General features: G+C 36.6%; 1 protein-coding gene across 1 annotated transcript; it reads left to right on the plus strand.

Annotated features, from left to right (window-relative positions):
- Positions 1 to 1,336: 1,336 nt before the first annotated feature.
- sftpba (surfactant protein Ba) lies at positions 1,337 to 11,625 on the plus strand. The gene is made up of 12 exons (XM_053476187.1): positions 1,337 to 1,520; positions 2,835 to 2,899; positions 3,610 to 3,684; positions 4,995 to 5,117; positions 5,443 to 5,556; positions 6,045 to 6,125; positions 6,448 to 6,625; positions 6,727 to 6,869; positions 7,788 to 7,868; positions 8,434 to 8,547; positions 10,166 to 10,203; positions 11,437 to 11,625. Exons 1-11 carry the CDS (start codon positions 1,469 to 1,471, stop codon positions 10,199 to 10,201), a joined length of 1,062 nt encoding a protein of 353 aa, XP_053332162.1. The 5' UTR covers positions 1,337 to 1,468; the 3' UTR covers positions 10,202 to 10,203; positions 11,437 to 11,625.
- The last annotated feature ends 273 nt before the right edge of the window (positions 11,626 to 11,898 follow it).

An 11,898-nucleotide genomic window follows, 5' to 3' on the forward strand; every position in this document is an offset into this window, starting at 1 on the left:
GTGTGTAAATATATATATTTTAATATTTTCCATTATTAAATATAGGATGTCACATACTGTAGGTGTTCTTCCAGTCCTTTTGGAATTTAGAACTGCGCACAGACCTGACCAAACATGACTCCCAAAGCTGCTGCATAGTCACTCCGGCCCTCATGAACTACTACAGCTTCAACAGCTTCAACAGCTTGTCAATCCTCCACTCTGGTTAAAGAGAACAAGAGAATTAGGAAGAAATATGTATATGGAGTGAGTGAGTTTTTATATTTACAGTATTTGCATTTACACCCCATCTCAGGTTTCTTGTTATTAAAAAAAAAAAAAAAAAACCCACAGGATACATTACTAAATCCTGCCTCAGAACAATGACAACAAAAAAGTGACATTCGCATTAGTTTTAACCATTTATTTTATCCTCATAATTTGTATAACATTAAGAGTATCAATACATTAGGGTATCAATAATTTCTAATAACATCAATAATAAAATCAAGTAATACAATTTTAATACCAAGCCTTCTCCAAATTCATCATGATATTTTAATCTTGTATAAATACAGTGGCCAAGTAAAATTAATAGCAAGATGTTGCTAAAAAGTAAAAAGTATTATTTTATTATTTATTGATTGCAGTTAAGTGAATAAACAGGACATCAATGTAGCATTAAATAATAGTTGTGAAATGTTGACTGTGTCCAAATAAAATTTGTAAGAATCTATACACAGTATTTGTTTTAAAGTAAATAAGTGTGCAGACGTAAATGTTTTAGCAAAATATGACTTCAGATAAGGTCCACCTCTGTAATCCCACGAGCATAGGGGTATAACAAAATATTAGACAAATGTAAAATTTGTTATCATCCTTTTTGTTCCTTATTAGAACCGTATCAGATCAACATCATCTGTACGAGTATGGGGTCTTAGCTAAATGATTACATCACTACATTGTGATAGTGCTGTTTATTAAATGTTAAACTGATCTCACATACACACTGTCTGAGTGTTTGCTCTTAGTTGCTGTATTTGATCATATTATGTGAATGAATAAACTTAACCCAAAGCAGAGATGTATAGAGGTGTATTTTAAATATTTAAGTACATTTCAGATTCATAGAAAAGATCAGACATCAAGAGGCCTAGTATCAAAACGCCGACTGGAGCTGATATTCATCTTTTGTTTCTTATTGCACCATTGGAGGTTTATCATCTAAAGTAAAAAAAAATATTAACAAATACATGCTGGAGCTGTTTTTTTCTTCCTTTTCTCCCCCAGAAAGTTCCGTTCGTGACTTCAGTCAAATCTCTGACTCTTATCAGCTCAGGCTGGCTTTGTGGTTTTGGACAAACCTGAACACATGAAATGCTTTTCGAAGGTTTAAGGGTGTTCGTTCCTGTTCCTAAGAGTATATATAGTGAGGATATGTAGTGAGCCAAAACAGAAGAACTTCTTCAAACTGAAGAGGGACGTGAACATGGCCTTCCCCAGGACCCTGCTGATTTTATTCCTTCCACTTCTCAGCATTGGTAAGCTTCAGTAATAGCTAAAAGAATTCATGTTTTTTGTCTCCTTACCTGTTTCTTTATGAAACTGTTTTTTAATGACTTTTGGGGCCAAAACATGTAGCAGTTATATCTAGTTGATATGTATAATGTTATATATTTCTACAGTATACAGTATGCACTGTGTTTGAATGAACATGAATAATGAGGTACTGTTGATTTACAACATACTGTAAGGTATCACAGCTGTAAAACCAAATGAGCTATTGTCATAGAAAATAATATTAATATATATTTCATTATATAAGACTATTACTATAGACTTTTGAAACTCTAGCAGGTTTAATGTATATCATTTCTGTATTAGTTATTACATGTTTTCTTAGTAATACATAAACATTTAAACCTGTTAAAGCTGAATATATTTCCATATGAAACATATAATACAGGAAATGTGTGTGCCAAATAAACTACTTATTTATGTAAGTACGTACAGTATGTTAATTATGGAGTTTATACAACAAGGAAGTGAACAATCAGTCTTGCTTCAATAAAAAGTTTAAAAGTTAATTGTTGATTTTGTATGTTTCCTTAAAACGGATTTTTTTTCAGTTTCGATTTAAACAATAATCACTCAAAATGCAAACTATTCATATTTCTTTTTGCTATATTTATTAATACAAAAATTAGTGTAAACTTCTAGAAACATATGACCTGTAACAATTGTAGCTGAAATAGTTTTTTGGTAAAAGCTTTAAAAAAAACCAATCTGTAGTGTATGTAACCATGTCAAATTCATGTTGCAATATCTTAACAATTTAGCAATTTGTCTTTTCATGTAAAATCTAAGTTGGCCAAAGTTTCATCTGAAGGACAGTTCAGAGATCACTGAAAGATTTAAATACAAAAAAGTTACGGACACTACATCAAAGGGCATGAAATGTGTTTCTTTTCATAACAATATAAATGTGTATACATATTTACAAAAACCGAAGCATGGATCGGGAGATAAGAACCATTAAGTATTATTAAAAAAATGCTGTTATGTGATCCTATCTGAAAATTTGCTTTTTCCATCTAGGTGAGACGCCTTTAAGTACCAGTACCACGTTCTTTATAAAACATCAGCACTTTGGAATATTCTTTATTTATTCATCTTAGTGGACCATGCACACACTTATTCATACTTACAGGCTAGTCACAGGCTCAGCCACCTCATCCTCCAGAGTGTTTCAGAGAACTTATCAGAAACCAACACGACATGCAGAACTTCACAGATTATCTTAAGTTCAGGTCATGTGAGATAAATCAGCTTTTTTCTTTTCTTCTTTTTTTCAGCCACAGCGAGGATGCTCAGTCCAGACCAAGTGCAAGCGGTTCTGACGGAGAGTAATGATGTTAAGGTGATGCAGGTTTACCCAAGAACTCACATTGCAGACATTCATTCTCTGGGTTCAATGAAGAAAACTTATCAATGGCAGAAATTGTCTATGTTTCAGTACTTTATTGGGGGAAAATATACTTATAGCAGGTGATGCTCTATAAGGCTGAGTGTGATAATGTAAGTATGATGTTAAACTAGTATACTGCTGCGTCCTGACGTCCAACCAGAAAACAACAGAAGGAAACACCCAGTCAGGTGGAGGTGGTGGTGTTATGACGGATCAGTCTCTAAACATTCCATACTCACATTACATCATCAGTATCAGTTCCTTCATTACAGCTCGGACTGAGAATAAACCTGACCTGATCACTGTAACAATCTGCACTTGCTTTTGTTCGGCTTACGGTTTGATTGAGGCTGTTCTCACACCTGCATCTAAAATACACCAACATCAACACCTTTATCAGGACGTACAATACTCCCACTTCTGCTTTAGCCTTACAGGCGCCACAGCTTTTCTTAGATTAGGGAAAAAAGAATATTGTAAAACAATGTTAAAACAATGAGTTGTCCACTTATTTTAAAGGAAAATGAAGTTTAACCCAAGCGATCAGCATTGTTCTAGTGAATAATTCTATTTTTATTTATTGAGTAAAAATGTAAAAATAAAAATTATAAGTGTAATAAGTAATATCATTTCATTGTGATTAATATGATGATCCATTTTAGGATGAGGAAGTTTGCCAAGACTGTATCCATATCATGGAGATCCTGAAACACTTGCTGTTGGAGGAAGACTTCCAGGTGGGAACGTACTGTACAGTATACTGTACTCAATGTCACTATTAACGTCGTGTTTCCAAATGACTCTTTGCCTCTTAAAAGCACTTTGACTTTTGTTTGTTCTAAATTTGGTTTATTGCTTTATACACTTTATAATAAAAAAAAAATACTTTGATAGACATTTTATTAAATTGATTTCAATAATCATAAATATCAGCAATTACAGTACTTAGTTTGCACTGAAAAACCGTAAGCATGTCTGTGTTAATATTTTTAAGCTGCTGCTTTAAACTAATCTCCTGATCTTGACACACATCCTACGATTGCTATTACACATCCACTACAGAAGCATTTTACTTTATTATTTAATCTAACTGTAATGCATTTACATATATGAAATAATAATATATACATAACAAGCTTTTATACTTCCACATAATACATTTGATCAAACATGAGTAATAATTTCCCGTCTCTGGGACGAACTACTGCTCGTATTCATTGTCTGTGCAAAAACAGAATTATCGTATGCATAAAAAGATTACAGATTTATACAATTTATTTGTTATGTTGTTACTAAAGTTTATTTCAGCAATAATAATGTGCATGAGAACAGAATGTAACCTCTTACTAAAGTCTATAATCACTATTTCACTTTCATGAAATTATTAATGAATTCATATTATGAATTATATTTTATTTATAAAAACAAAAAAAGGCATAAAACTGATCTGATCTGATATATAATACATCATAACATTTATCAGCCATGACATTGTGATAAATATTCCTTATCCATTAGACCTACGTTGAGAACACACACGTCTTCTCATATTCTTTACTTTGAGGAATGAATAGCGAAGCAGAATTGTACAGATCCATCATAAAATATTATTCATAATTCTCCTTATCTAACCAGACTCCTTAAAATGTTGCAATGCAGTCGAGGACAGAAACATATCTACAGTATGTCTATGACAGAAGCGAAGTTAAATGTTGGCCCCTGCCTATATTTGTGGTATGAAGACAATGTGCATGATTGTGGCTCTTGTTTGCTTGCATGACTGTAGCGAGGTTAAGAAGAGTTCACCAACATGAAAATAAAGGAAATGATTAATTATTGAAAGACAAGAAATTCCAGCTGAGAAGCTTTGACCTGGTTTGATTTTCCTTGTGATTTGTCTTTCCCTACCTCACTCTCTTTGATTTGAAATAAATGTAATAAGCACTAAGAAGAGAAATGTGTGTTCTTTATGGGACTATATATTTTTTTATCAATATTTCATCCATTACTCTGTAAAACATGTGTTTTGATGTTTGTTTTCGATCAGACGATGCTGATGAGTGCTTTGGAGGAGGTGTGTGACTCGCTGCCCGAGCAGATAAAGCAGCCATGCCACAGCGAAGTCGACAAAAACCTTCGTCTCGTCCTCAACTTCCTTACCGCACTCATGGTGAGCCAGTCAGAAAGAATCAGTGAATTCCTGCGTAGAGCCTGGCAGCACAATCGATCCTGTCTTGAAAGATTCAGCACTGATCTATTAAACATCATAAACCCTATTTGGTCTGAATCAGTTTCCCAGGTGGTGGCTCCTCATATTCAGGCTGTCTGAGGGACAGAAGACACATATTACATTTAAAAAGGACAACTTCTGTCAGTCACCCGTTAGGGCACTTAATGTTTTTTTTTTTTTTTCTTTCGTCACATGTAGGTCAACCCTATAGGTCACTGCATCATATGACAAAGGCGGTGTTTCCATTTTCTCTGTCTTTCTGTAGAACCCTGGACAGGTGTGCGCTTACTTGAACCTGTGTGACGGAGAGGTCAAGCAGCAGATGGAGGACATTTTGATGAATTACATCCAGAATACCATCACACCCTCTGCCACCATGGTAAACACACCAGACACATGTAGTGAACCTCAAACCCAGCTCAAGAATCACTAACAGGATCGGTTCTCATTCCATAAGTCTGGACTATTTATGCACCTGGGAAGTGAATCGTACAAAACAAGATGGATTACATTGTGTAACTGTATGGCTACTAAGTTATTTGCCTGGTAGATCTAATAAAAAATAGCAGCTCAGTGTGTGCTTGTAAAACTACAGACAGCTGCAACTGGGATGCTCTGTTAATATTTGGTATCTGGCGACCTCTAGTGGTAAAACCTAGAAATGTCCATGTAAACATTACAGCTTCAACCATGTTCCAGATGTTTGATTCCTGTCATGCACTCTGTTGTTTATCACCCAAATATGATTAAGAACAGAAATTTCTGGCAGAAAACTTTTTGACGTACTTGCTTTGTTGGTGTGTGAATGATCATATTCCTTTTGTTGTGCATACACACACACACATACACACACACACCACACCACAGATGGAAGCTTCGTTCCCATGCAATGCATGCACATACGCTTTGAACGTGCTAGACTGCCTCCTACCCACAGCACAGACAGAGGTGAGATCAACACACACACACACACACACACACACACGCATACAGAATAACATATCACATAATGTGAACAATTTGTGAGACAACTAATTAGTTATGTCTACAAATCTCTTATAGAAATAAATGATCATCTTTAACCAAATTTTCTAAATAAATGAATAAATTAGGGGAAAGAATCAATTCAAAAACATTAATTAAATGAATTACGTGAAAATGTCTTGCACAATGATTGGACAAAAGTCGAACAGATCTTGTTAAATCTGTTCAGACTTTCACGTTCAGATTGTTTGCCGTGTGAGTAAAGTGTGTGTTGTGTTCGTGCCAGAGTGCCGTGATCGGTGTGTTGGATCAAGTGTGCTCCCTCCTCCCCATCCTCATAAGCAGTCAGTGCTCACGGGTGGTTCAGAGATCAGTGAAGAAGCTGTTCGAGGTTCTCCTGAACGCATCATCGCCCAACTCCATCTGCTCTGTGCTGCGTCTCTGTCAGAGCTCGCCTCCACCCAGTACCACGCCTTCTCCTTCTCCTTCTTTCATCTGTATCTCTCTCTTTATTCCTCTTCATTCTCATTCTCACCTTCACGTCCCTCTCTCTCTCTGTCCTCAGTGGTATCTCCTCTCTCAGACTGTGACTCATGTCTGACTCTGGTTGTCCTGACTCGTCTCCGTTTGGGTTTGAACGCCACTCAGCCTCAAGTCACCTCCTTCCTGCGCTCCGTGTGCCAGTCACACCCCGGCATCCTGCCCAAGGTTAAAGACCTCTGACCTCTTCACTCAGAGTTCATTCACACAGTCTTGAATTCAAACTTTTGCGTGTAGTGCTCACTGTTTAAATAACCAGATCTGAATTATACCTTTGTATGTTTTTTGAGTTGATATTTTAACCATTTTGCTTGCTGTACCAGCAATGTAGACATTTAGTTGGAAGTAAAGGTTAAGATTAAGCAAATGGGGCTCGATGGGGTTGAGATCAGGGTTCTGTGTTAGGGCCAGTCAAGTTCTTCCACACCGAACTCATCAACCCATGTCCTTATAGTCCTTGCTTTGTGTAGGTGGTATTCATATGTGATTACTACAAAGTTATTAGGAAGACATTAGAAAGGCATGAGCAACCAAAAAAATGCTAAACATACTGTTGTCACCCAGAGGTACTGTACTACTATTTGACCATGTCCTGCTATTTCATGCTGCCTCTGACTAGCATACATTTACCGCATTTGGCAGACACCCGTCTCTATTTATATCTCAGTATACTGTACATCTGAGCAGTTGAGCATTAGGTCAAAGGTCAAGGACCCAACAGTGATGGGGCTTGAACGTGGGATCTTCTCATCAGTAGCCCTATGCCTTGGGTAGTGATCTACTGGATGAGCACGTGTATGTAGACGAGGAGAATTAAATCCTGCATTAGTTTAAAAAGATGTGTTTGGCTTCACTAGTCTTATAGGAATATAGCCTTCACTCTGACGTACATATAGTTAAGTTGGGGCAAGAAAAATATGAATAAACTGGCCGAATCAACTGGTTAAACTGGGTCTGACCTTGTCATGTATGAACTCTCTTTTATACATAACGGGAGATGTTTGGAAAGCATTGGAGGTAAATGAACCCCTCCGATCACTTCTGTCAAACCTTCATCTTATGAGAATGTTCTTTTCTTTTCTGCAGTGTGAGAGTTTTACTCAGCGCTATGGTGAACAGCTCCAGTGGATTCTGGGAAAAGAGGCAGTGGCTCTGGATGTGTGTGAGGTACAGACATACTGTCTACAGTACAAAGACTTCTGTAATGCCTTTATCAGCCACCAGAGGGCACACATACACTAATACAGTACAGTACTACTGCACCATCCATCCATCCATCCATCCATCTAGAAACCTAAATCCAACTGGGAATCGTGGAGGCCAGTGGTGATTACTATCGTATTTATTCTCATATTTACAACCATGGTAGGACAGGCATTTACACACTATGGGCAATTTGGGAACGGCAGTTAGTCTAATATGCAAAACTTTTGGACTGTGGGAGGAAACCGGAGTACCTGGAATTAAATGTTCTCTCCACCAAGTACAGGGAGAACAGGCGAACTTCGGGGTGGGAACTGAAACCAGACCCTAGAGGTGCAAGATGACAGTGCTAATCAATAAGCCATCCTACTGCCACTATTATTATTATTATTATTATTATTATTATTATTAATAATAATAATAATAATAATAACATATTGTTACAGTAGTTTGGATATTCATTATTTCTTTCAATCATTAATTAAGTGTTTGAGTCAGAACAGTCAGAGTGTCTGATCCATTTGTTTAGAGAGCCGATCTGTGTACGGGGAGGAAGAGGACGGAGCAGGGAGACACCGGTGACCCCTGCACACTGGGGCCCAACTACAGCTGCCGAGACCTACAAACCGCTCACACCTGTGGGGTAAGTTGTCTGTGAGTGTAAGTGTGTGTGACAGAGCGAGAACGTGACCGTAAGATTTAAGTGAGAGTTTAATCTCATTTAATTATGAATTATTATTATTATCATTAATTAATGTATTAATTTCCTTATTGAATCCAACTTTAACTTTCAGGGTCCAGTTTTTATTGTTTAATACTGTATGTCCATAGTCTTACGCTCATCATGTAATTCCAGCCACACTGCAGGAAACTATCCTTTCCGATAGGTTTACATCTTTTGTGCTTATTTTCTGTCCCAAATTTAACTTTACACCCAGACATTCCTGTGATTAAGGACTGGGTTTATTCAGGTTAAGGAAAATGATTTATTATTGTTGCTTCTGGGGTTCACTGGACAGACAGCAGATGGTGCAACCTGCTGTGTAAATCTGCAGTATAAACCCAGATCGTAGGGAACTTTTGCGCCTGACATCACAGCACCGGCCCGTCGTCGTGTCCGTCACCCTCTTTTGGGCCTCAAAATGGACCGTACGCACCGGAGGCCCGCAGCAAAAACCACATTCAGAACCAGTCACGGACGCACGTGCAGCATGAAAACACTGATAACATTATCATCTTAAACAAGCTTTAAACACAAGGCTGAATCCCAAATCTCTCTCTAACTCAAACCAAAGGCGCAGGTGTTTGTGTGAAACAGGGGATTGTACATTTCTACAGCTTTCCATTTTATAGGATTTGGGATTCAACCCAGGAACAGTTCATGAGCGGTGACGGATGTACTCGAACTCACAAGTACAAGGATTCCACAAAGAAACGGATTTTTCCGCATATCTATCCAACTGACTTACTGATAAACAGTATTTTAAGTATTTTAAACACAATTAAAGTTGATGTTGATCATCTGTGAGTCTCGTGGAGATTAATAGCAACAAGATTTAACATTAATTAAACTAATAGCGGACGGCATTGTTCGCCTCTTTCTAGCTAACTAGTTGTAACCCTGTACTGTATTATTAAAGAGCGGACAGGGTTACTGATACTCCCCAATCAGTAACTCAGAGCCGCGCCGGTGTGCTGACTTCTTGTCAGAAGTGGAATTCGAACCCACGCCTCAGAGAGAGAGACTGCGACCTGAGCACAGCACCTTAGACCTTTCAGACAGAGGAATGCTGTTGTTTCACATGATTATAACAAATAACTCGTGGTGAGAAATTTGGTGGGTTTGGAATTTTAACTACATGTTTAAATTCCGATGTAATTAAAATTCCGAGTTTTGTTCATTCCGGGTCTTGTTTCAGACAGATCTTTGCAGGTTTCTACACATACCTTTGTTTCCTGTTGGCGAGCACCCTTGGGGTGACTTACCTCATTTGACAGAGTCACTGACATTTGCATTAAGAAGGGCTAAGGCTGTTATGTTAGATCTCTTTTTAAGCTCAAAACTACACCTCGAACATACTTATCAAGGAAAATAAATAGCAGCCCAATGCTGGGTATTTCTACCATCCACTCCTGTGACTATAGATGTCATGGTCATGACTCTTTACTCGGTTCCACATACTGAAGTATATAAATGAGTCTGAATGATGTAATTGAGGTTATTTTTCAGTAACAGTGTTTGTGTGATAATTTCCTTCCAGGTCGTCTCTTTCTGCCAGACCAACGTGTGGAAGTAGAGGTAGGTTCAGATTCAGTTCTTTAGTGTTACTGTATATATACTTTGGTATAACGAAGAAATCTGAAATAATTGTAGTGTTGCAGCAAGCATTATACTGTACCAGTGCGATTGGGTTCCTATAGCTACTGCACGCTAGGAAACTTATAATAATCGACAAGGAACCCTGTACCCATGGAATAATTCTTTAAAAAAAAAAAAAAACAGCAGATCCATAAGGGGTTACTCCTCTTATAGTACAGAAAATTTCCAATGCTAATGACTAACAGGATTGAGATACATGCTTTTTTAAATCCATTGACAGTAAAAAAAAATTTTTAAGTTTTTTAAAAATATTTTTTGGACAAACAAAAACATCAAAGAACAAACAAAAAAAAAAAAAGTGCTGAAAAACATATAAAAAACAAAAACAAAGCTTATAAACAAATACATACTATACTACGTATACATCTCTTACTGCAAATAATAATAATAATAATAATAATAATAATAATAATAATAATTGTCCTGAAACAAGTAATCAAAATTTCTGTAAAAAAAAAAAAAAAAAAACTCCAGAGTCTCCAGTCTCCAACGTCTCCAGAATTTCTCCGATTTATGTTTTAGATTTAAAACATAAATCATAAATCAGACAAATTGTTTATATTTAATGCTTCCTAAAAACACTTAGTTCCTGTAACCATGTCATAGAATCTTTGACATTTCATGTCATTTCTTTATTTTTTCCTCTATTGAACTGAACGAAATGATCAAATCTGATTAAGTTTTAGCGCCTTTATATAGGTTTTGGTTGCGATAGTAACAATGCAAGCATGTAGTAGGTGGTGAAAAAGCAGCAAACTGGAGACCCTTCCAAAAATGCTAAATAAACATCTCCTTACAAAAAAAAAGATCAATATATTAACTCGTGAAAATCAGTTTTCTGTGGAGCGTCCAATGTGAAGTGCACATGGTCCAAACACATCAATATGAAAGTGTGGTTTTAAAATACAACCAGAACAACTTTCATAGCTAATTATAGAAGTGTAATCCGAACTCCTGATCAGTCAGAATAAAGAAATGAATGATGGTATTGTGGTATAACTTTATTTGAAGCAACACAATCAGTTTCTAAAAACAGCACTGGATACAGCACACAGATGCTCTTCCTTCTGATTATAAGTATAACATCTCACACTTTTCTAATTTGTATATTATGTAATAAATACATTTTTCCATGTTTATCTTTTCTAACAGCTCTGTACTCCGTTGGATTTCAGCTTGTCAGCATGACATCAGCAACACTGAGTGTGACCGGGCAATCTAAAATGATTTAACAGAAATGTGTGTGTTTGCTTTTCCTATCTGGGCTACAAGGTGAACCTGAGCTCTGACCTGCCATTGTTTAAACTAATATGTTAAAGCAATAAAATAAAATAAAATCTACCACTGAGCAAGTTTATTCTGACCTCTTAAGATATTATAAACTTAATCGCATGGTGTGTTTTTTTTTTTTTCTAAAAGTCTGGTCAAAGTTCCTACACATGACACAGTGATGTGTTTATGATCGAGCTGAGTCACTTTAAACTCTGGACACCGTTGTTACAGTATATTCACGTCCTTATCTACATCTAGGTTAAATCCTTCTGCCTTTGTAATCATGCAACAAGTATAAAACATGACTGTTATGACAGCAACAACATTAAAGTATGCAAAGAA

The sequence above is a fragment of the Clarias gariepinus genome, chromosome 17 (genome assembly GCF_024256425.1).
Source record: "Clarias gariepinus isolate MV-2021 ecotype Netherlands chromosome 17, CGAR_prim_01v2, whole genome shotgun sequence".
Taxonomy (NCBI): Eukaryota; Metazoa; Chordata; class Actinopteri; order Siluriformes; family Clariidae; genus Clarias; species Clarias gariepinus.